Source organism: Thunnus albacares, chromosome 13 (assembly GCF_914725855.1).
Source record: "Thunnus albacares chromosome 13, fThuAlb1.1, whole genome shotgun sequence".
Taxonomy (NCBI): domain Eukaryota; kingdom Metazoa; phylum Chordata; class Actinopteri; order Scombriformes; family Scombridae; genus Thunnus; species Thunnus albacares.
In genome coordinates, this window is record NC_058118.1 from 32,315,206 (window position 1) to 32,339,739 (window position 24,534).

The 24,534-nt window shown below is 41.4% G+C and overlaps 2 protein-coding genes across 2 annotated transcripts in view; both read right to left on the bottom strand.

Annotated features, from left to right (window-relative positions):
- Positions 1-24,534, bottom strand: part of LOC122995113 (NLR family CARD domain-containing protein 3-like) — a 381,835-nt gene that overhangs the window by 332,402 nt on the left and 24,899 nt on the right. The window lies entirely within an intron of this gene.
- On the bottom strand, positions 1,159-22,623 carry LOC122995112 (NLR family CARD domain-containing protein 3-like). The gene is made up of 10 exons (XM_044370131.1): positions 22,510-22,623; positions 19,990-20,118; positions 19,790-19,906; positions 17,574-17,652; positions 17,184-17,412; positions 15,216-17,019; positions 14,920-15,093; positions 14,649-14,822; positions 1,888-1,934; positions 1,159-1,755 (listed from the first exon to the last, which is right to left on the bottom strand). Exons 1-10 carry the CDS (start codon positions 22,572-22,574, stop codon positions 1,208-1,210), a joined length of 3,366 nt encoding a protein of 1,121 aa, XP_044226066.1. The 5' UTR covers positions 22,575-22,623; the 3' UTR covers positions 1,159-1,207.

Here is a 24,534-nt window from a genome sequence, read left to right on the forward strand (position 1 = left end):
GAAAACAGTTTTCTTTGTTTTGGATGATTTCTCATCTAATTTAAAGTCATTTATAAATGCTGTAACCTTCAACACTCTCACCTGTATATAGAAACATTTGCTGGAGCAAAGTTATGTTTGTGATATGATTTATTTATTTATGGATTACAGACACAAAACAGAAATCCAAGTGATAACATGTTACAGTGAAAACACGTATTTCCAACATGGTCCCAAGATGTTAAAAGACAAAGAAACATAAAGAAACACATTCAACATAAAAACTAATCAATACAATCCTGAAATACAAAAACACACCAGCACAGTTTAAGAAATGAAGAATAATAATAGTTAACAGTTCTTTTTTTTATTAGAACTAGTGCAGAGCCCGTTCAAAACGTGTCTGTTCAGAACGGACAGATTGATTATTATTTCTCAACAACCACATATATATGTATCAACTGACAAACGTATCAATTAAAACCATAAAGATTGAACAAATGAACTGGTTTAAATCCAGTAAGAAACTTCACCAGTGAGACTAAACTGAGGTTGAACCGTAGAAGCAGTTTTGTTGGTGTCTGCTGGAAGGATTTGTGGCAGCACTTTACCTTCCAGCTGGGTAATAACAAGGTAATAGTGGGTAATATTTGATAATAACCAGCTAGTAATAATGCTAATTAACATGTAAAAGCTTGGTATTAACAATGGCTATAACTAGCTAATATTAGATAATAAGAATCAGAATCTCATAATTAGCATCATTCCAATATGATATGAACGCAGCATAAAAGCAGCCACACTCCAGCTGCTGAGCCTCAGCCTTCACCATTACAGGTGTTCATTTAACCAGCCAATAGGAGGCCTGTTGTTCTGACCATCATTTGTCATGTGATCTCTAAATAAGTGAAGGAATCAGGTAACACAGTTACTATGAAACTACTAGAAGAACTACAACTAAACATTGTGAAGATCCCATTCCCATTATCCCATTACAGTTCAAGCCTTTCTAATACACTAACAACAGAAAACAACAACAACTGGACTCAGTTTATCATTTGATTCATTTTACAAACAAACTGTCAATCATGTGGAAACCATGTTTACATTTACAAGCAGTGAGAGATCATGTTGGTACTAAATACCATCAGCTGTGTGTGATCCTGTACAGACTGAACTATCTGGTCAGCAGTGAGAAAGTTTCTCTAACAGGAGGAGACTCTTCCTCCTACAGACCACACAGAGACACTGAGGAACCAGACCAGTTAGGCCAGACCCCAAACCCAGCACACAGAGGCTGAGTGAATGTGGTGTTGAAGGTGTGGAGGTGGATCAGTGTGTCAGAGGAGACTCTGTAGAAGGACAGAGTGCCAGCAGGACAGTCCACATACACTGCTACTCTGTTAGAGACAGAGGAGGAGGAGGAGGAGGAGATGGATGTTGATCTGTTATTGTGCCAGACAGAGTAACCACCATCATCAGAGCAGTCCAGATTCCAGGACTGATCATTCCATCCAAACCCACAGTCATCACTGTTTCCTTTCCTGCTGATTCCTCTGTAACTCACTGATACTTTAACTCTTCCTCTCCACTCGACCTCCCAGTAACAGCGACCAGTCAGATCATTTCTACACAGCAGCTGAGACCAGACATCAAATCTGTCTGGATGATCAGGATATGACTGATCCTCATACACATATGTCACCTTCCTGTTGTTGTCAGACAGTTTGAGTTTTCTGTTTACTGTGTTTGGATCCAGTGTGAGTCGACAGAAATCTGATGGAGAGAACGAGACACAATACAGCTGCAGTTATTGATCTATCATCTGTTTGATGATGACATCATCTTCATCCTCAGTAGGATGTGAATGAGCTTTGTTTTGATGAATGAAATGAAAAACACACTTACACTTCCTCAGACCTGGTGTCAACCATCGGACTCCAGCAGGCTGCAGCCTGAAAGGAGGAGGGGGGTCAGAGCAGCACGTTCTCTTTCAGCATGCAAACATGGACATGACATCACTCTAGAAAAAGCAGCTCTGATCCTCATCACACTGAGCTGCTTTGCTGTTGCTAGGCAACACAACCGTCCATCACATCACGTCGCACCACGACTATCGACAGCAGCTACATTCAGCCAATCAGAAACAGGCGTCTCAAAGTCAAATCATGTCAACAATGAGACTTTTTCTTGTCAGACTCAGCAGTTTGTATTGTGAACAGATGACAGGACTGTTTAAACTGATTCACACTAACATGAAAATGATAAACCGCCTGTTTCTGTTTGTCTTTCCTCAACAATCTTTGGACGACTGACAAGTTATTTCCTCTCACACAGGTGGAACATTCCTGCATGATGGTTACAGCTGACAATCAGCTGCAGTCTCAAGAGTTTGAGCTGATTTACTGTCCACCTGTCTGTCCTCACCTGAGAGTGTCCACCTGTCTGTCCTCACCTGAGAGTGTCCACCTGTCTGTCCTCACCTGAGAGTGTCCACCTGTCTGTCTGTACCTGAGAGTGTCCACCTGTCTGTCTTCACCTGAGAGAGTCCACCTGTCTGTCCTCGCCTGAGAGTGTCCACCTGTCTGTCCTCACCTGAGAGCGTCCACCTGTCTGTCTGTACCTGAGAGTGTCCACCTGTCTGTCCTCACCTGAGAGTGTCCACCTGTCTGTCTGTACCTGAGAGTGTCCACCTGTCTGTCCTCACCTGAGAGTGTCCACCTGTCTGTCCTCACCTGAGTGTCCACCTGTCTGTCCTCACCTGAGAGTGTCCACCTGTCTGTCTGGACTTGAGAGCGTCCACCTGTCTGTCCTCACCTGAGAGAGTCCACCTGTCTGTCTGTATCTGAGAGTGTCCACCTGTCTGTCCTCACCTGAGAGAGTCCACCTGTCTGTCCACACCTGAGAGCGTCCACCTGTCTGTCCTCACCTGAGAGAGTCCACCTGTCTGTCCTCACCTGAGAGTGTCCACCTGTCTGTCTGTACCTGAGAGAGTCCACCTGTCTGTCCACACCTGAGAGCGTCCACCTGTCTGTCCTCACCTGAGAGCGTCCACCTGTCTGTCTGTACCTGAGAGAGTCCACCTGTCTGTCCTCACCTGAGAGCGTCCACCTGTCTGTCCTCACCTGAGAGCGTCCACCTGTCTGTCCTCACCTGAGAGTGTCCACCTGTCTGTCTGTCCTCACCTGAGAGTGTCCACCTGTCTGTCCTCACCTGAGTGTCCACCTGTCTGTCTGTACCTGAGAGTGTCCACCTGTCTGTCTTCACCTGAGAGTGTCCACCTGTCTGTCCTCACCTGAGAGTGTCCACCTGTCTGTCTGTCCTCACCTGAGAGTGTCCACCTGTCTGTCCTCACCTGAGAGTGTCCACCTGTCTGTCTTCACCTGAGAGTGTCCACCTGTCTGTCCTCACCTGAGAGTGTCCACCTGTCTGTCTGTACCTGAGAGTGTCCACCTGTCTGTCTTCACCTGAGAGTGTCCACCTGTCTGTCCTCACCTGAGAGTGTCCACCTGTCTGTCTGTCCTCACCTGAGAGTGTCCACCTGACTGTCCTCACCTGAGAGCGTCCACCTGTCTGTCCTCACCTGAGAGTGTCCACCTGTCTGTCTGTCCTCACCTGAGAGTGTCCACCTGTCTGTCCTCACCTGAGTGTCCACCTGTCTGTCCTCACCTGAGTGTCCACCTGTCTGTCTGTACCTGAGAGTGTCCACCTGTCTGTCCTCACCTGAGTGTCCACCTGTCTGTCCTCACCTGAGAGTGTCCACCTGTCTGTCTGTCCTCACCTGAGAGTGTCCACCTGACTGTCCTCACCTGAGAGCGTCCACCTGTCTGTCCTCACCTGAGTGTCCACCTGTCTGTCTGTCCTCACCTGAGAGTGTCCACCTGTCTGTCCTCACCTGAGAGTGTCCACCTGTCTGTCTCAGTCTCACAGTAATCAGTGAAATATTCACTAAATTTAATCTCTTCGTGTTCATTGACACCATTTTTCCTTTTTTTTGGTGACAGTCAGCAGGATTTTCAAACTAATGTATTTCAGGTGGAAGCAGGTTTCGTTCCTGCAGCAGGTTTTTTTCTGTCAGTTGGGACTCGGGAGCTCAGAGGCTGGATTGTTTTTTCTCATTTGTTCTTCATTTTTAAACTATAACCGCTACATCACTCAACATTTCATCAAGAGATTTGATCCTTGTTTTCATGTTTTTATTCTAATATTAGCAGTCTGGTGGGACCAGAGAGGACGCGCTGCGTATGAGTATTTTCCTCACTGTTGATTTTAATATCTTTAACATTTCTCAACATAAAACATGAAGGCGTCCTTGATAACTCAACAATATGAAAGGTTGTGACCAAGTTTTCTTGTCAGTTTTGGACGATAGCGGAAGCGGCTACATTAGCCTACCCATGATCCTCAGCCACCGTTACTATGGTGAAGACGCTAAAGCTGTGACATAAACTATATTCAGTATAACATTATACAGCAGGGCCGGACTGGGAAAATCATTCAGGCTGGGAAATATAGCTCCAGTCAGACCAGTTTATCAGCGGGGGGTCTGGGGGTCCCCACTAGGAAAACTTTACTTACAAAGACTTGATTTCCTGCATTCTGCTGAATTTTAGTGCATGTGAATAACAAACTAATGAGCCAACAGCTGCTTAGTACAATGTAGTGTTATGAAGCTGAAATAAAACCAAAGGTACATATCATTAAGGAGGGAGACGACACTAGTACTACTGTGGCACCAACGCTGCTCTCTACACCTTCAAAAAGAAACAAGCAAGAGCACAACACCCTCCTCAGTTTACTGATATACACTAACAGTTACCCATCAAAGGTTCAAATAGTCCTTTAACCAACACAAACATTAAATAACACACATCTTTAAGTTCCAACAAATGACAGCAGCCTGAATAGTGACAGAAGACGTTGTGTTGTCTCAATCATTTTAAATTATCAGCTCAAAGTATGAACTCACTCACTGAAACTTTCACCAAAACACATGAATTTTATAATAATATTGACCACATTAACTAGACTACATATGCTAATTAGCTTTAGCATTGACGAGACGATGATGACGCATCAGTAACATTAGCTACGTTAGCTAGCTAGCACGTTTATTTACCTTTCTTTCTCTCTCTCTGCTCCACCCTTCCTCTTTATCCACCGTCCATCTTGCTGCTAAATCATTTAGCCTCTAAATGCACTTAATGCCAAAAGAAACGTGTAACTGCCAACTACTCTCTCTGTTTCTCTGTTTCTCTGAGGCTAGCTGGCTGTGCTAGCTGGCTGTGCTAGCTGGCTGTGCTAGCTGGCTGTGCTAGCTGGCTGTGCTAGCTGGCTGTGCTAGCTGGCTGTGCTAGCTGGCTGTGCTAGCTGGCTGTGCTTCCTAACATGCTGCGGCTAACGCTCCGCTAGCCTCTCAGCTAACGTTAGCCTCGGCTCTCCATGTGGATCCAACCGGAGCACCGAGCCCCGGTTTGTTATTCAGGTTAAAGCGGGAAGAAGCAGCGGGTCTGTCGGGCAGCTGAGTGAAGTGCAGCCTGCGGAGGAAACACCGGGACCGTCAGGGTGAAACAGTCCGCGGAGGAGCTGCTATGTTCGGCTGCACAGATAGGAAACCCCTCGGCTGACAGGAGGTATCACTCTGTCTGGAAAAAAAATCTTCTTCTTTTTGGTTTATAACGGCGGTTGTCAACCAGCGTATTAGGTGCATTACCGCCACCTTCTGCTCCGGGGTGTGGACCAGAGATTAAATCCTACACATTAATCCTGTCTGTCTAATAAACTCAAAGAAAACTACTGCTGCACCCACTTGGCAGGTTCATTAAAGTTTGAACACTGAGCTCCTGAAGTCCAGTCTTCCTGAGTTCTTCCTTCATATATTGTCTTTATTGATCATATTTAGTACAATCTATGCTTGCATGCATAATAGTCTCCTCAGCCAGCTGGAAAAAATATGTGCATATATCTTATATATGACGTACTTGATATATTCTCAATACCAAATACACCAAGTTGGGACTTGTGTACTTGCTAGTTCAGACTTGGCAAGTTGGACTCAGTAGTACAAACTTGTGAGGACGAGAGGACGCAGTAGATCATTCTGCAGCTGGAACAGCAGCAGCTCAGCTTCAACACACCTACCTGACTGTACTGTGACAAAATAATCTCAACTCAAAGCTCCACTAACACTTTTTATCTCACAAAACAAAAACCTGACTGACAGAGAGATGCAGTAAATGATGTTATTCAGTCTGTAATGTAGCTATAATAAAAATCTAAACTGTTATGTAGCTTAATAAAATAAATGAAATTAATCTGTTCATTTGAATCCATGTATATGTGTGTAAATGTGGTGATATGTGTACATGTGGAGCTCCAGAGGCAGCGCTGCTGTTCTGTCCAGTAAAAACATGAAGCTTCACTTTACATTCAGACAAACTAATGTTGCAGCTACAATTGTTAGATTTCATGTGTGAGACCAACATTTATCTTCCAGAAGGAATTATATCATATATCTAAATGCTGCAGAGACATTAGAGCCAGCGGTGAATCAGCAAAGAGCTGCAGATCAGTTCATGGATCATGTTCTCCCCGGGATGACCACATGTTGACCGGCCAATCGTCTCAGGAGTCGGGCTGCTAGCAGCTGAGATGAGCGGCTGGTCCAAACATCTCCCAACACATCCCAGCAGGTTTACAGACTGGAGTTACTGGGATAAACTGGCCACATGTTGGAATCTACATGTTACTTTCTCTCCTGAAAACATTAAAAATTAATAAAGTCACATATTAATAATCCTACAATTCAAGTTACAACAGCTTTTAGCCTGACTCAAAGTCTCCGCCATCGCTGCCGGTTGGTGTGAAATGCATTCTGGGATACTTGGATGCTTTTCATTACGCTAACGTGTCTCCTGGTTTCTCTCACTCGCGTCTCTTCTCCCAGCGAGGATGAGAGAGAGACGTGAGGACGGAGGAATTTAATTTATCAAATGGGACGTCGTCGCTCACTCCAGCATCATTTTGAGGAGACAAGTTGTCATGACGCACTTCACCCTAAATGTCAAATATGAATAAGTCAGCAATAGAAATGACTAAGTAACAGTTTAAACTCTAAAGTTTGCATTTAAAATTCATGTACAATGAATGAAGACTTTACACTGTTACTTAATCATTTCTACATATTGATAGCTGGAAGGAAAACAGCTGATAACTGCTCCAGTGTTTAATCATTTGATTATAGATCTATAGCAGCGTCTGTCTGTCACAGAATGAGACACAAACAGACAATTTAAACCTGTTAATTACTGAAAGAACAGAACCCACATAAAGGAACAATAGAAACAGCTGCAGCCTGCAGAATATGCTTAAATAAAATGTTGCTTATTTAGTTTGTGAAAGTCTGACGTGCTTTTCAGGCTCAGGATGGTTTTATAGGAGACGCAGCTGTGTGACGTCATGTTTTCCTGAAGGAGCTGAGACGCTCTGAAACACAGAAGAAGAAAGGAGAAGCCTTTTGCCTCATGAAGAGAAATAGTAGAAAGTTTTAATGATTGATTCATGATTCAGTCATCTTTATTTTATAAATAAATAGGCTATGATCAGCTGCTGTTGTGCTTTCATTCCTTCTCCACAGGTAGTTTCCTGATCTGCTGTATTACAACAACAGCCGACTGTTTACTGTCCCGTCAGATCAGCTGATCAATCAATACACACTTTGGATCAAAGGGGTGTTGCTGTCCGTTAAAACACTTCCACTAGGATACACCTGTGTTTCCTGGCTCTAAGCTCCTCCAGGAGCCTCCTCTCTCCTCGCTCCTCGTCTCCTCCAGGTGCATTTAAGGGATCGGAAGATCCTCCATGATGGCGGAGAGAGATCGATTTCCGGGTCACGGAGGAGAGAGGACGTGAGGAAGCATAGAGTTAGCTTAATGAAAAGCACCCACATACATCTCAAGTCTCTTATTAGAAAGATTTGTCTTTTCATGATGTTATTTCCTCCATTAAACTGTTTCTTGCTGACAGACAGACTCTCCCTGACTTTAATTTGATCCATAATAACAGTTCAACACATTTATATTTTACATCATTTATCCTCATTTACATTCAGTCACATGTGAGGCTGAAAATTCCTGAGCGTCGGGTTTGATATGAGTTACATCATTTCCATTTTCCCTGAAACATTTAGCCAAATACATATTTTCCAGTGTTCAAAAGACACTCTGATCATATTCTGGGTTATTAAATAATGAATTCACTATCAGAATATCAAACAATACAGATGCAAATAATCAATAAATGATATAAACGCATTCTGTGAGTAGAAATGGTTCCTGTGCCTCTGAGCAGGACACAGTATAAATGCAGAATGCAGGTTGTTATTTATGTTTGTTAAACAGGTAACAGCTGCAGAGAGGAAACAGCTGCTGCAGTGATAATTGTGAACATTTATTAGTATTAATCAGAAGTTTCTACAGCTGTTAAAACTGACTGACAGCTGATCAGCTGTGATCAGCTGCCGCCGTCATCAGAAACGGACGTCGCTTCATGTGACACTTCAGAGGAAAGGACGTCTCATGTCTCTAAAAACAAATGTTCTCGTTTCCTTTCTCCTCGCTTTGTTTCCTTGGTTGCATCTCAAGTCTCTTAAATTGCATCCACGTTTCCCTCACTTGCTTCTTTTCCTTGCATCTTAGTCCCTGTTTACACCTGGTATTAACATCCGTCTCAGGTGATCTGATCACAAGTGGACAGCTCCAAGTACGTCTGTTTACACCTGGTATTAACATCCGTCTCAGGTGATCTGATCACAAGTGGACAGCTCCAAGTACGTCTGTTTACACCTGGTATTAACATCCGTCTCAGGTGATCTGATCACAAGTGGACAGCTCCAAGTACGTCTGTTTACACCTGGTATTAACATCCGTCTTTAGTGACCACTTGTTATTCGGATCTCACTTCATCGCTCTATATGCAAATTAACACAGACATCATTTCTGTTTGCAAAGACTAAATTTGTTCCTTTTTAACTGGTGGGAGGATGTTGTGGGAATGTTTTATCGTTGCTCAAGAACCACACAGAGACATAAAGAAAGCATTAAACATTGTTACTTGTTGACGCAGTTGTAGACGCTGTACAATCCATCACAACATCAGTAACAATTATACAAATGTCCAAACACAAACAAAACTACAATCATCTTGTATTTTTGGAGAGAAAGCATGTTGTTCAGCCGGCCCTTTCTCTAAAGATTGTCAAGCCAAACCAGACAGCTTTATACCTCTCCAGAATGAAAGCTAAAACAGTCTGGTCCCTAATAGACACTTCCACAAACTGTTACACCTTCTGACAAACAAGTATGGTCATACGATCTAACAGAGACCTCATGGTCAATCAATAACTTCAAACATGGACATCCTTCAACTTTAGCTTGTCTAGATACCTCATGATCCACACAGTCTCTAAAACAGCAGGCTTAAGACAAAGATATCTCTAGCTAACCCCAGAGGTCAGCAAGCAGCCCTCAGATAGAAACAAGTTCAAGAGTTCAACTAGACTAGGAGCAGGATTTCTTCACCAGCATGTATACCAAAATGACAATAACATTACATCACATTCAGTTGACAACAACCACTGACCTCTTAGTTTAACAACATTTGCAACATATAAACAAAAGATTTAAAAAATGATAACCTACTATTCAGTTTTCTTTCACAAGGACCGGGGGTCTGTGTATCCTCCGTCCAAAGCTGTGTTCAACTTGTTTGATAACAGGTTAAACAAATATACAATGCATTGTGCCCCCTCATGAAAATCAAATGCCCGTCCTATTGATTTACTCTAGCGCCGCGTCTGAACATATATAATATATATATAGTTATATCAGTGGCGGCTGGTGACTCAAAATATTGGGGAGGACAGGAGAAAAACCAACATGGAATCTCACAACAAACCACATCAAACTATATCATTGTTCCCCAGCTGATGAAATCAGAGGGGTGGGGGACAGTTTTATATGCCAATAAAACAATTTGCTTTCAAAAACAAAAACCCCTGAGTGGTGAAAAGGCTGCTTCTTTAAAGACATTTAGCATATACATATTGTTTCTAAACAAAGAAGAGCTCATTTTAGCCATGCAGTGGTTCACAATGTGTCATTTTACCAACAAAGTTAAATTCAAATGTATAGTATTGTTCTATTGTGACAACAGATTTATGTTCTCATCAGAAACAGACAACATATCACATGATTTACACGTGTTTCCTGTGTATTTTCTTAGTATACAGAAATATATAAAGTACCACAAAGCTTATAATGTGATACAGGAACAGATCAGTGCTGAATACTAGAAAGACTGAACACTAAAAAAATTCACAGATCTAAAAGTGTAGGTTCACATCAGAAAGTATTAATGCATGTATCAAATACATGACTTACACACTCTGATCTATGTGCATCACATATAAAATATAGTCTACAAAGCTGACATGTTAACACTTGTTATTCTAGTTACTTTAAGCTTATTACTCAATATACGACTCAGCTTAAAAACCAACTGAAGAAACTGTCACAACAAGCAGCCAGACCTCCTGCACACTCATTCACTAATCACACAACATCAACAGGTGACTGAACAACCACTCAATTAAAAACTGGATCAATTCCACATGAATGAGTTAGTCCAGACAGCTCACTGTAACTTCAACAAGCAAACTACCTACAGCACATTATATGATCTCTGCTGCATTCTGGTTAAGGAGATAAATTCACACAACAGCCACACAGAGACATTTAACCATCAGAGATGAAATTAGCAACCAAAGAGACAGAGAGAGAGAAGCTGTATCTGACTCACGTTATCTGATGTCTTCTTCTTTCTATCATGGAGATGAAGTATTCATGTCATAACGTCCATTTGTGGCTGTTGGTCATCTTGTTTGTTAGTTAACAGAACTTTGTGGCTGCTGGTTAACCAGTCTGATATCATTAGCAACAATGACAAACAAGCTAACTCTCCTGGTTTCATTTAAATGATGTTGTTAACTTTCTATTGTTGTTGGGAGGACTTCACTTCAGAGCAGCAGCACGTCACCGTAGTCCCGCTGAGGGTAATTTGGTTGTTGAAAGGGCCTAAATGAGATGTAATGTTTTACTGATGTGTTTAAAAATATAGTTTGTAATTTGCAACTTATCATTTATTTTCTAATATGCTACTCTATCAATTTATCTATATCTTACTGCTCTTCTTCTCTTATCAGTTCGTCACACTCATGTACGTTACAGTTGTAGAGAACTGAAGATGAAATCTGGAAACTATCATTGGACCAAAGTGATGTCAATATTGTATTCTGGTTGTTGATTGGTTAAGGAGGACGTCCTCCCTTGGAACGTCATTTTACGTGTCTTGGCCAATCATAGATTAGCATGAAAAAAAATAAAGTACTTTAAATTGATGTAAGAGATCCACCCTGAGGAGGACAGCAGGAGCCCGTCCTCCTCTGCCCCCCACTCCCCCCCCACTGCTCCCCACCACCACCTCACACACACTGCTCTTTCTCCTCCTGCCCTGCAGGTGTCACTGTTGAAGCATTTTAATCAGAATTTCAATCATGGATTTTTTCCAACGAAGAGAGAATAAATATTTTTTAAATGATAATGAAATTTGGTAATGGTTTATTTCAACCAAGTATTCTTTTTATATTTTGATCTCCCTGTTGCCTCTCAAAAATAGAAGATGGGCAACCTCCTCTGCCTCTATGGACCAGCTTCCTCTGATAATATAATATATACATATATATACATATATATATATATATATATATATATATATATATATATATATTATCAGAGGAGGATATCAGCATACCAAGAGATTTTGGATAATTCCATGCTCCCAACTTTGTGGAACAGTTTGGGGATGGCCCCTTCCTGTTCCAACATGACTGAGTTTGTTGTGGATGAACTTGACTGGCCTGCACAGAGTCCTGACCTCAACCCGATAGAAAACCTTTGAGATGAATTAGAGCGGAGACTGAGAGCCAGGCCTTCTCGTCCAACATCAGTGTGTGACCTCACAAATGTGCTTCTGGAAGAATGGTCAAAAATTCCCATAAACACACTCCTAAACCTTGTGGAAAGCCTTCCCAGAAGAGTTGAAGCTGTTATAGCTGCAAAGGGTGGACCAACGTCGTATTAAACCCTATGGATTAAGAATGGGATGTCACTTAAGTTCATATGCGAGTCCAGGCAGGTGAGCCAATACTTTTGGCAACATAGTGTACATATATATATATCTGTGTATGTGTGTGTGTCTATGTGTATGAATTTTTTGATCAAGAATATATATATATTAATCATCACAAAATTCACACCTTCCTATAGATAGCCCATTGGCTCACAAATAATAATAATAATAATAATAATAATAATAATAATAATAATAACTTGAAAAGTAGGCTTACAAATAAATTCAATATGCAAAGTTGGAGGAGTTACTCTGGGCCACTGGGAAGTAATCTCATTCTTTTCTTAAAAAAGCTTTTTTTTTATCAACAAAGAGCTGTGATAACAATCGTCACACAAAAACAGTAAAAGTAGAAAAAGTAGAAAAAGTAATCTCATTTATTTTCCTAGATGAACTGTTTCATGACGTCCTGTTTAAACATTTCCAACAGTTAATGGGCTGAAACTCTCCCGGCTGATCAGTTCATCGGTACAAACAAATAACAACTGCGTTGAAATAAAAACACTAGAGGACTGTGTAGCTACATGACAAAGCTTTAGTCAACAACGAGTCCCAAACTGCATTGCCTCAAGAAATCAGCCAATCACAAAGCTTCAAATTCAAATATATTCTTTACATTTCAATGTACAATACAGTATGTTGTTCCTGATTGTAATCACCAATCTTCAGTACTGTATAATGTTAAACTGAATATAATTTATGTCATGGCTTTAGCTGGCGTCTTCACCATAGTAATAGTCGCTGAGGATCATGGGTAGGCTAATGTAACTGCTTCCACTATCGTCCAAAACTGACAAGAAAACTTGATTTCTCACAATCAAAGCTGAAATAATTAAAACGGATGGTCATAACCTTTCATATTGTTAAGTTATCAAGGACACCTTCTTGTTTAGTGTTGAGAAATGTTAAAGATATTAAAATCGACAGTGAGGAAAATACCCCAGTCCCACCAGACTGGTAATATTAGAGTAAAAAAATAAAAACAAGGATAAAATCTTGTGATTAAATGTTGAGTGATGTAGCAGTTATAGTTTAAAAATGAATAGCATACGAGAACAAACAATACATCCTCTGAGCTCCCGAGTCCCAACTGACAGAAAAAAACCTGCTGCAGGAACGAAACCTGCTTCCACCTGAAATACATTAGTTTGAAAGTTGTGCTGACTGTCACGAAATAAATGGAAAAATCGTGTCAATGTACATGAATAGATAGATTAAATTACATGACTATTTCACGAATTGCTGTGAGACTGAGTTGGTCCATACCTGAGAGAGTCCACCTGCCTATCCATACCTGAGAGTGTCCAGTCTCCAGTGTGGATCCTCCAGTCCAGCAGACAGCAGCTTCTCTCCCGAGACTCCTGGATGATTGTAGCTCATGTCCAGCTCTCTCAAATGGGAGGAGTTGGAGCTCAGAGCTGAGGCCAGAGAAGCACAGCCTTCCTCTGTGATCAGACATCCTGACAGCCTGCAGACACACAAAACAACATATATGTCACATGATCTAAGATCACTGCAGGACTGGAAGGTAGTGTGTTTATTACTTTCATCACCAATATGTTTCTGTAATCATTAGAGTTAAACTTAATACTTCCATTCACTACTTCTAAATTCAAATGGCCAACCACAGTAAGGTTTGTATTGTGAGGCAGTTCCAGCTTTCTGTAACCTTAGTCAACATGATGTTAGCGTCTGCTAACTCTTCACTGCTAAAAATAGGTCTAAATAAAGAATAGTGAAAGAGGAAGCAGCCACAATGAGCTGCTAAGATGAAGAGCTGAAGGTGACAGATCTGACTACAGTTTGTAAGAGGATCAAACCTCCAACACGTCACAGAGGTAAATGACTCCATCTCAGATGCTCACAGTTGAATAAAGATCAGGAATCCCAACTAATGTGGCATATAAGGACTGAAGGTTGTGGAACAGTAAGAAAACATTTCTGACTCCTTCACTCATACTCACTGACTATACTTCACACAGTTTCAGGAATCATCCAGAGTTTAAAGGTTGTATGAAACAAAAGAAGAATTAAATGGTGGTTAACCACATAACAGCTGGGGTGCACTGTCATATCACCATTGTGCCTAAAAATCACTATCATCCCAGCACAGATACTGCTCTGAAATTAAAAGAAACTATAACTGTTACCAAAACACTGTTAACTGAATTACTGTCTGCATGTGTGTTACTTTGGGCCAATTACACAGTTCTTCATTCAGTTTTTGAATCTAAAACTCCTCTCTGGTATTTCAGGAGACAGAAAAAAACTAATGAAAATATATAAATAGAAAGTTATTCACAGGGTCTAAATATACAACTGGTCTGGAAATAATTTGAGTAGAGAAAATGTCCAGGTGTTTATCAAGTCATATAAATCACAGTTTAAATGGTGATCAGTTGTGCAGGTTGATGAATCCTGACCTGAGAGTTTCCAATGTACAGTGTGGACTCTCCAGTCCAGCAGACAGCAGCTTCACTCCTGAACTTTGCAAGTTGTTGTTACTCAGCTCTAGCTCTCTCAGATGGGAGGGGTTGGAGCTCAGAGCTGAGGCCAGAGAAGCACAGCCTTCCTCTGTGATCAGACATCCTGCCAGCCTGCAGACACACAAAACAACATACATGTCACATGATCTAAGATCACTGCAGGACTGGAAGGTATGGTGATCAGTTGTGCAGGTTGATGAATTCTGACCTGAGAGTTTCCAGTGCACAATGTGGACTCTCCAGTCCAGCAGACAGCTGCTTCACTCCTGAACTCTGCAGGTTGTTGTTACTCATGTCTAGCCCTTTCAGACTGGAGGACTGGGAGCTGAGAACTGAGGACAGAGCTGCACAGCTTCTCTCTGAGAGGTTACAGTCAGTCAGTCTAGAAAACAAATGTGGAAAAATACTTAAATACGTATTTTTCTCCCATCTTGAATATATTTCTTTGAATATCTTTTCAATAAATCAATAAATCAATCAATAAATAACTATCTGTGTACTTACAGAGCTTTGTTGGAGGCTTTGACCACTGGCAGCAGCCTCAGAAGAGCCTCCTCTGAAGCAGAGTATTTCTTCAGGTCAAACACGTCCAGATCTTTTTCTGATGAAAGTAAGATGAAGACCAGAGCTGACCACTGAGCAGGAGACAGTTTATCTGTGGAGAGACTTCCTGATCTCAGGGACTGTTGGATCTCCTCCACTAAAGAATGATCATTCAGTTCATTCAGACAGTGGAACAGATTGATGCTTCTCTCTGCAGACAGATTCTCACTGATCTTCTTCTTGATGTACTCGACTGTTTCCTGACTGGTCAGTGAGCTACTTCCTGTCTGTGTCAGCAGACCTCGTAGGAGAGTCTGATTGGTCTGCAGTGAAAGACCCAGGAGGAAGCGGAGGAACAAGTCCAGGTGTCCATTTGGGCTCTTTAAGGCCTCATCCACAGCACTCTGGTAGAAATGTGGCTCTGCAGATTTTTCTTCTATTGTTTCAGACTTCTGGGATGTTGTTCTGTCTTCTGCCAGCAGATTGACTCCAGAGTTGATGAATGTCAGATGGACATGAAGAGCAGCCAGAAACTCCTGAACGCTCAGATGGACGAAGCAGAACACCTTGTCCTGGTACAGCCCTCTTTCCTCTTTAAAGACCTGTGTGAACACTCCTGAGTACACTGACGCTGCTCTGATATCGATGCCACACTCTGTCAGGTCTGATTCATAGAAGATCAGGTTGCCTTTCTGCAGCTGCTCAAACGCCAGTTTTCCCAGAGACTCAATCATCTTCCTGCTGTCTGGACTCCAGTGTGGATCTGTCTCAGCTCCTCCATCATACTTGACATTCTTCAGCTTGGACTGAACCACCAGGAAGTGGATGTACATCTCAGTGAGGGTCTTGGGCAGCTTTCCTCCCCCTCTGCTCTTCAACACATCCTCCAGAACTGTAGCAGTGATCCAGCAGAAGACTGGGATGTGGCACATGATGTGGAGGCTTCGTGATGTTTTGATGTGGGAGATGATGGTGCTGGCCTGCTTCTCATCTCTGAATCTCTTCCTGAAGTACTCCTCCTTCTGTGGATCAGTGAACCCTCTGACCTCTGTCACCATGTCAACACACCAAGGAGGGATCTGATTGGCTGCTGCAGGTCGTGTGGTTATCCAGAGGCGAGCAGAGGGAAGCAGTTTCCCCCTGATGAGGTTTGTCAGCAGCACATCCACTGAGGTGGACTTTGTAACATCAGTCAGGATCTTAGTGTTGTGGAAGTCCAGAGGAAGTCGACACTCATCCAGACCATCAAAGATGAACACAACCTGAAACTCTTCAAACCTGCAGATTCCTGCTTCTTTGGTTTCAGTAAAGAAGTGATGAACAAGTTCCACCAAGCTGTACTTTTTCTCTTTCAGCACATTCAGCTCTCTGAAAGTGATCGGAAATGTGAACTGTATGTTCTGGTTGGCTTTGCCTTCAGCCCAGTCCAGAGTGAACTTCTGTGTTAAGACTGTTTTCCCAATGCCAGCCACTCCCTTTGTCATCACTGTTCTGATTGGTTCATCTCTTCCAGGTGAGGCTTTAAAGATGTTTTCTTGTCTGATGGTTGTTTCTGGTCTGGCTGGTTTCCTGGATGCTGTTTCAATCTGTCTGACCTCATGTTCATCATTGACCTCTGCAGTCCCTCCCTCTGTGATGTAGAGCTCTGTGTAGATCTGATTCAGAAGGGTTGGGTTTCCTGCTTTAGCAATCCCCTCAAACACACACTGGAACTTCTTCTGCAGGTTAGACTTTAATTCACGTTGACCAACTGGAGGAGGACTTTCTGAATGAATACACAGGAAATAGGATCAATGAATGAAGCAAATATTTAAACATTTAATTCCCATCAAAGAATGAGTATATAAAACATATTTCCCTCCATCTGTTGAGACGTCAGTAAATGTCTCATTTATCCATCATGTTAAATCTTTATAGAAATCCTCTTACTGCTCTGCAGACGGTCAGCCAGCTCCTCCTGCTTCATTCTCCTCAGGAAGTGCAGTGTGATCTTCAGAAATGCGTCTCTGCTCCTCTTCCTCTGCTCTTCCTCCTCACCGTCCAACACCTCCTCATCCTCCCTCTGACCCTCTAGGCATTCTGGGTAATCTGGATTCAGAACCTTCTGCATCTTCTTCAGCTCGTTCTTCACAAAGGTGAAGATGTTCTCCTCCAGCAGCTGGAACAGAATACTATATGAATGACACAATCAAACTGAAATTATGAAGCAAACATCAGATCCATGTCGGACAGACTGACAATCCATTGGTCTACAAAGTGCAGCATGGAGATGATTGTGAACAGAACAGATATAAATGTAGTTGCTCTACATGTACAGACCATAAATATGGAGTCCAGGTGTGTTTGATGCTGCTGGGCAGACTGACCACTGGGAACCTCTGAGCTCTCCTGGTCCACTCTGTGGAGGAATCATGAAGAATGAGCTCACATTATGTCTGTCCACACAGAGACAAACACAAGCTAAAGGTCCATCAAGTGATATTTGGATGTGAACAGAGAATCAGATGACTCCCTGTAGTGGTAAAGCTTTACTAGTCCTGCTGATCCCACTGAGAATCAACAGCTCAGTCTGTTTGTAGCTTTCAGCTCAGTGTTTTACTTCATCAGTCAGGTTGGTTTAGTCCCAATAGCTCTGAACAACCCTCCATACAGCTCTCCCTCCCTCACTGTACACTGCTGAAGTGCCCTGGAGCAAGGCAGCTACAACCTCCAGCTTCTCCAGTGGAGCTGCTCAGTGTCTGCTTGTATCAGACTGGTTGAACTGGGCAGCTCCCAGTATGAAAATTACATTGAGGTGAGAAAGTGAGAAAGTAGGCAGGTGTCATGTCTGAGGTTTTTGGACGTCTTGTGTTTGAGCAGGTTGAGGAGTATTTAGTCAGATACAATATGTTGTATGAGCTTCAGTCTGGCTTTACAGCAGCAGACTCTACTGACACCTGTCTTATTCATTTGTTTGTTTTTATTAGACAAGACCTTGATGGACGAAATTATGCTGACTTGCAGAAAGCTTTTGACACAGTGAATCATTCTGTACTGTTGTCGAAGTTACAGTGCATGGTGTTTGGACATACTGCTGTAAAATGGTTTATTTCTTACATGACAGGAAGAACTCAAGTCTGTGATGTTGAAGTGGTTCTATCAGAACCTCAGGATATTACATGTGTGGTGCTGCAAGGTTCTATTTTAGGACCTCTTTTATTTCTTATGTATATAAATGATACGACAGCTGCTGTGACATGCAAGCTGCTGCTGTATGCTGATGATTCTGCATTACTGCTATCTGGGAATGATGTCAGTGAAATTCACAACTCTTAGTAATGAATCAGAAAGTGTGAGAGAGTGGCTCATAGATAACAAGCTTTCAAAACATTTGGGTAAAACCGAGTCAATCCTGTTTGGAACAAAGACGTCAAGAACAAATACATTGAAAATCTTTTGTAATGGAGCTGAAATTTTATAATATTTTGTCTCATATTTAGGAATAATATTGGACCAGTCACTGTCCTGTGAATCTGTTGTTGATAAAATATTATCTAAGAGTGGCAGCAAACTTCAGTTCCTGTTTCACAGACTAAGACTCTTTTTGACTTTTCTGTTGAGAAACTTCTCATGTCCTCATTGGTACAGCGTCAGTTTGATTCTGCCTGTTCTGATTGGTTCAGTGGTTTGACATCTAAATTTAGGAACAAACTGCAGGTGATGCAAAATAATATTATTCAGTATTTATTAAATGTATCCTGTTTAACTCATGTTGGTGATGAATTCAGAAGTGTAGGACTGCTGCCAGTACAGCTCAGAGTAGAACAACAGAAGCTGCATCATATGTTCAACATTATCAATGGGTTTGCTCCTCAATACTTCACAGATAACAATGGAACATACTCAACATGGCTATAACACCAGGGCCAGTGTGTGTTCATATAAAGTCCCTCCAGTGAATAATGTAGCCAGAAGTTCCTTTTTTTAAGCTGCTGCCGTGTTGTGGAACAGCCTCCTGTTACACATCCAGCTGTTAAAAATGAGAGGAGCTTATAGAAGTCAGGTCAGGACTTATTTATGGAACATGTTCACAGGTTTATAATGAAATCTGCAATTCCATTTTTACTTCAGCCATCAAATTGTCTTTGTTGTACTTTGTGTTTTGATGTGGGCGTTTATTATTTTATTTAATTTGTGGTGATTCAGTTTTATGTTGTATGTCTTGTGTTTTGTCTTTTAACATCTTGGGTCCATGTTGGAAATAAGTGTTTTCACTTTAACATGTTTTTTTATGTCTGTAATGTATAAATAAATCATATCATGTCACTTTTCATATGAAGAAACGAGTGCAACACCATGAATGTCTTCCAGGAGAGACTGTCTGAACATGTGATCTCTTATCTCCATATTTAAATGATTATCCCGTCTCCTCCCTCTCTATGACGGCCGGCTTTTCACTGACGTGGTCGGACAACACATCGTACAAACCAGTTCTTTCCTAGCATAACCTGATGAAATGTAATGTCTGTTCAGTCTTTGCAGCTTTACATTCTTACCCACTATCAGCAGGTTGTCCAGATTTAAAATGTACAGGTTTCCCCATGGACCGGTCACTCTTCATGGACACACAGCTGGGTTCAGGTCCAGGAGAGTCTGGTCTCTGCTGCTGAATCCTGGAAAAACAACAGCTCTGATAAATGTGCATGTTGGATAGAAATGAAAAGTCTGTTCAGTCTTTGTAGCTTTACATTCTGACCTTCCATCAGCAGGTTGTCCAGGTTTAAAATGTACAGGTTTCCCCATGGACCGGTCACTCTTCATGGACACACAGCTGGGTCCAGGTCCAGGTCCAGGTCCAGCAGAGTCTAGTCTGTGCTGCTGGATCCTGAAACAACAGCTCTGATAAATTATAATAGTAATGATACTACTACTACTACTAACAATAATAATAATAATAATAATAATAATAATAATAATAATAATAATAAAATTCACAAAGCGCTTCACAGGAATAAAAGTTAAAATTAAGTACATAAAAACACACAAACAATAAGAACATATGCCACAAGTTAAAGTTAACATAAAAACAAAACACAGGCAGCAGGGTACCTCAAGAAGAAACAAACGAACGAATGATCACTTCACATCACACACAGCTCAAGATGACACAAAAGTAATTAAAAAAGATGGGTCTTCAATTGTTTTTTAAAAGCATCTATGGAAAATGCAGACTGTATATGTAAAGAAAGACATAGTGTTGGAGCCACATTTGCAAAGACACGATCACCTTTAGTTTTCAGCCGAGAGCGAGAGACCTAAGTGACCTATTGGCAATATGGGGATTGATTAGATCACTGATGCACTCAGGTGCCTGTCCATGCAGGGCTTTATACGTGATAACAAAAACCTTAAAATGAATCCTAAAACTTAAAATAGGTGTGATGTGAGTCATCCTGCTGGACTTAGTTATCTGAGCAACCCTGGGAGCTATACTGTCAGAAGCAATGATGAGAACCTCTGTCTTGTCAGTATTAAGCTGTGAGAAGCTGTTTGACATCCAGTCCTTTATGGCAGTCAGACAGTTGTGCAGCACAGACAGTTTGTTGGGGTTATCGGCCATAAAAGAGACATAGAGCTGATTATCTTCAGCGTAACAGTGATCATGGAATGGAAATATCAAATTTGCTGGTAACTTGACCTCGGCGGAGCATATATAAAGCAAAGAGAATAGGACGCAAAACAGAACCATGAGGCACACCACAGGAAAGAGCAGCAGTTTGGGACATCTAAGGACCAAGAGACACAGAAAATCTCCTATCTGACAGGTAGGAGGAGAACCAGACCAGGTCACTCCCTGAGACAACCACACCCTGTCTAAGCCTTTCTATCATTATTCTGTGATCCACAGTGTCAAAAGCTGTGCTATGATCCAGCAGCACTCACCCACATCAGAAGACATCATTTTGCCCCTGGAAACTCTGAGAAGAGCAGTTTTGGTGGAATGCTTCTGACGGAAACCTGATTGGAATTTATCAAAAATGTTGTGTGCAGTCAAACAGCAGTGAGCTGTTTGGCGACAACCTTCTCTAAAATTTTAGAAATAAAAGGCTGCTTGGATATAGGCCTGTAGTTATGGAGACTGTATGGGTCAAGGTTGGTTTTTTTCAGGAGGGGCTGAACAACTGCATGTTTGGAGTAAGCTGGGACACAACCAGATTGCAGGGAGTTGTTTATAATAGAAACCAAGTATAGACCAATACACTCAAGTGCATTTTTGAGCAGGGAAGTGGGTAAAATGTCAATGGGAGAGGAGGAGGATCTCATACTACCCACCAGAACAGTGAGGTTTTGCCTGGAAATTGGAGAAAAACAGTCCAAAATTGATGGTCAAAAAACACAAGTGGAGAGGGGAATAAATGAGGGGATGATGCTAGCTCTGACATCTCTAATCTTACCAACAAAGAAAGAAAGAAAATTGCTGCAGTTCTTATTTGACCAAACAGGTACATCCGGAGGTGCCGTAGTGACGATGTGTGTTTACTGGTGGAGATGAGGTTGGAGCAATAAGAAGCCCTCGCATCTTTAATCAAGTTGTTTAGCTCGGTTAACAGGTCTTTAAAGTGAAGATGGTGAACATTGAGCTTAGTGGATTTCCACAGTTGCTCTGCCCTCCGACCTCTACGCCGGAAACAACGAATGGTGTTATTTAACCAGCGAGATGAATTTATGGAGGGAACAGATCGCAATTTACAAGGAGCCACTTTGTCCAAGATGGTGGAGCAATGAATGTTAAAAGACTGGACTAGACAATCTTTGGTTAAAAGCTGCAGAAAACCTTTCAGCTGTGAGATGATTTAAGATACAAAAGCATTTTAAACTTTCACTAGGCAGAGAATCTAGATTAAAAGACAGGTTAAACAAAACACAACTATGGTCAATAACAGGCAACACCTCAGAACAAATGGAGTCAATAGATAAACCATGTGTAAAAACAAGGTCCAGAGTATCCCCACTAATGTGTGTGGGCTCAGACACATGTTGAATAAAATTACAAGACTCAGCGACGTTAAGAAAATCAGCAGCAAAGCTGCAAGTGGCATCATCCACATAATTATTAAAATCAACGACCATAATAACTTTTTCCAACCTCATGATGGAGGATAAAAAAAATCACTGATATCAGATAAAAAAGAACTGTTAAAAAAATAAAATATAAAATGTGCATGTTGGACAGAAATGAAAAGTCTGTTCAGTCTTTGCAGCTTTACATTCTGACCTTCCATCAGCAGGTTGTCCAGATTTAAAATGTACAGGTTTCCCCATGGACCAGTCACTCTTCATGGACACACAGCTGGGTCCGGGTCCAGGTCCAGGTCCAGGTCCAGGTCCAGGTCCAGGTCCAGGTTTAGCAGAGTCTGGTCTGTGCTGCTTCTTTGTTCTTCAACACAACACACACAGAGCTTTGAGTGTGAATAATGATGGTGGAGTGATGTGAGTGGAGAACATTGATGGACAGTTAGAGATCCTCATCTCACCTCTGAGCTTTGGTCTGGCTGTCATGTTCCCCACACAGAGAGCTTTTAGAGGGAGGGACTCCCTCCTCTCTGTCCTCACACTGATCCATAGCAGAGAAACACCTTCACACAAACACAACAACAAGCTCATTCATTACAACAAGCTGCACATCACACCAGCACTGCAGTTACAACGGCGTCATTCTTGATTCAACCACCAGATGGCATCAAAGTGAGACATTATTCTTCATTTCCACTGAGGTTTTATGTTATATGCTTTACTTTCAGAAGGTTCCAGTTCTCTGTTGGCTTTTCATTTACCACTATAGAGCACATTTAATGGAGATGAGCTGCTGGTGGAGTCAGCTGTGTGGCAGAAGAAATAAAAATACTCACCAGGTGAATTCAGATCCACATCCAGTCGCAGAGTCTTTGTAGCTTCACCTGCAGAGGAAACACAGAGAGAGAAACTGCTGCTGATTCTCCTTCATCAGTCCTTCATCATCAGTCTGAGGACTCTGGTTTTCTATGGAGTCATTTGTATTTCTTGCTGTTTTAATTAGAGATTGTACTGAATGACACTTTATTGATTAATAACAGTTAAGCAGCATATCACACTCAGAGGCCTGACATGTATTTCAACTGATGATTTAGTGAATATACATAAAGATACTGATGCAACAATTTTCACAAATATCAGTGGAGACAAAACTTGTGAAGTTTGTCAGACACTAAACGTGTTCTCTCTCTTTTATCCCCGAGGAGATTAGAAGGAGCCACAAGATCACAGGAATGTTTGTATTTCAGAGCATCAATGCATCATATTTTTATTTACATTCATCTTTATTTATGGTTCTGTTATAGTTGCTACAGCTGTGTTATATTCTATTTGATCTTGTGGGAATGTTGTCTGTCAATCAGTGTTAGATTATAAGGATCAAAGTACAGACGTTTCCATGATTTATGGTTGAATTAATGGAGCATCATCATCATCATCATCATCATCATCTACAGTAAAGATTAAAACAGGCAGAATAAGAGAGAACAATCTGTCTGACTCAACACTAAATGCAGTTCTGTACAGCAGAACAAAGATCTTCCTGTGATGAGGCATCACATTGTAGTTTAAACTCCGTCATTATTCCACAAACAGAGTTTACTGTGTTTTGATGACAGTGATTCACTTTGTAGTTTATATAATGTGACATTGATTTTATATTGATATAGTATAAAGATACTGAATGAAGGTTTGGCAGCAACATAAACTTTAGTTTCTATTGCTGCAGCTCTTAGCTTGGTTAAAATACTGAATATCATCAATGAAAAGATGTTTTCAACAGTTTGTCTGTGATATAGTTTAGAAAGATTTCGGAATATATTATTTTATGACTTTTATTAGCTGTTAATCACTAACCATACCACCTGTGAAACAAAGTCTCCCTCACTACCAGCATGATACTGGTTATTAAAACATGCACCAGTTTAAAGGTGACTGAATGGGGCGACCCTTCATACTGACACTAAACTTCTCTGACAATGAATAAAATGTTTTACACAAACAAACTCAAGACTGTTTGAAACCGTTTGAGTTCAATTGATGTCAAACTGTCAGAACATAATCACATGACTGTGTTAAAGTGCAGTTAGTGACGTGTTGAAAGCTGATAAAATGTGTATCTGTCAGGTTGGTGAGCTGTTGTTGACTTGCTAGCTAGTGACAGTGTTCCTAATATAACTGCAGCACATTTTACTGTTTGATGAACAATAAATTCACTGCAGAACATCTA

Excerpts from the sequence above, each read along its gene's own strand:
- LOC122995112 (XM_044370131.1), bottom strand. The coding sequence starts at position 22,574 with ATGAAGAGTGACTGGTCCATGGGGAAACCTGTACATTTTAAATCTGGA. Across the intron at positions 17,653-19,789 it reads GGACAACCTGCTGATAGTGG|AGTGGACCAGGAGAGCTCAG; the intron begins GTAAGAATGTAA and ends ATTCCTCCACAG. Across the intron at positions 1,935-14,648 it reads TGTACATTGGAAACTCTCAG|GCTGCAGCCTGCTGGAGTCC; the intron begins GTCAGGATTCAT and ends TCCTCCTTTCAG.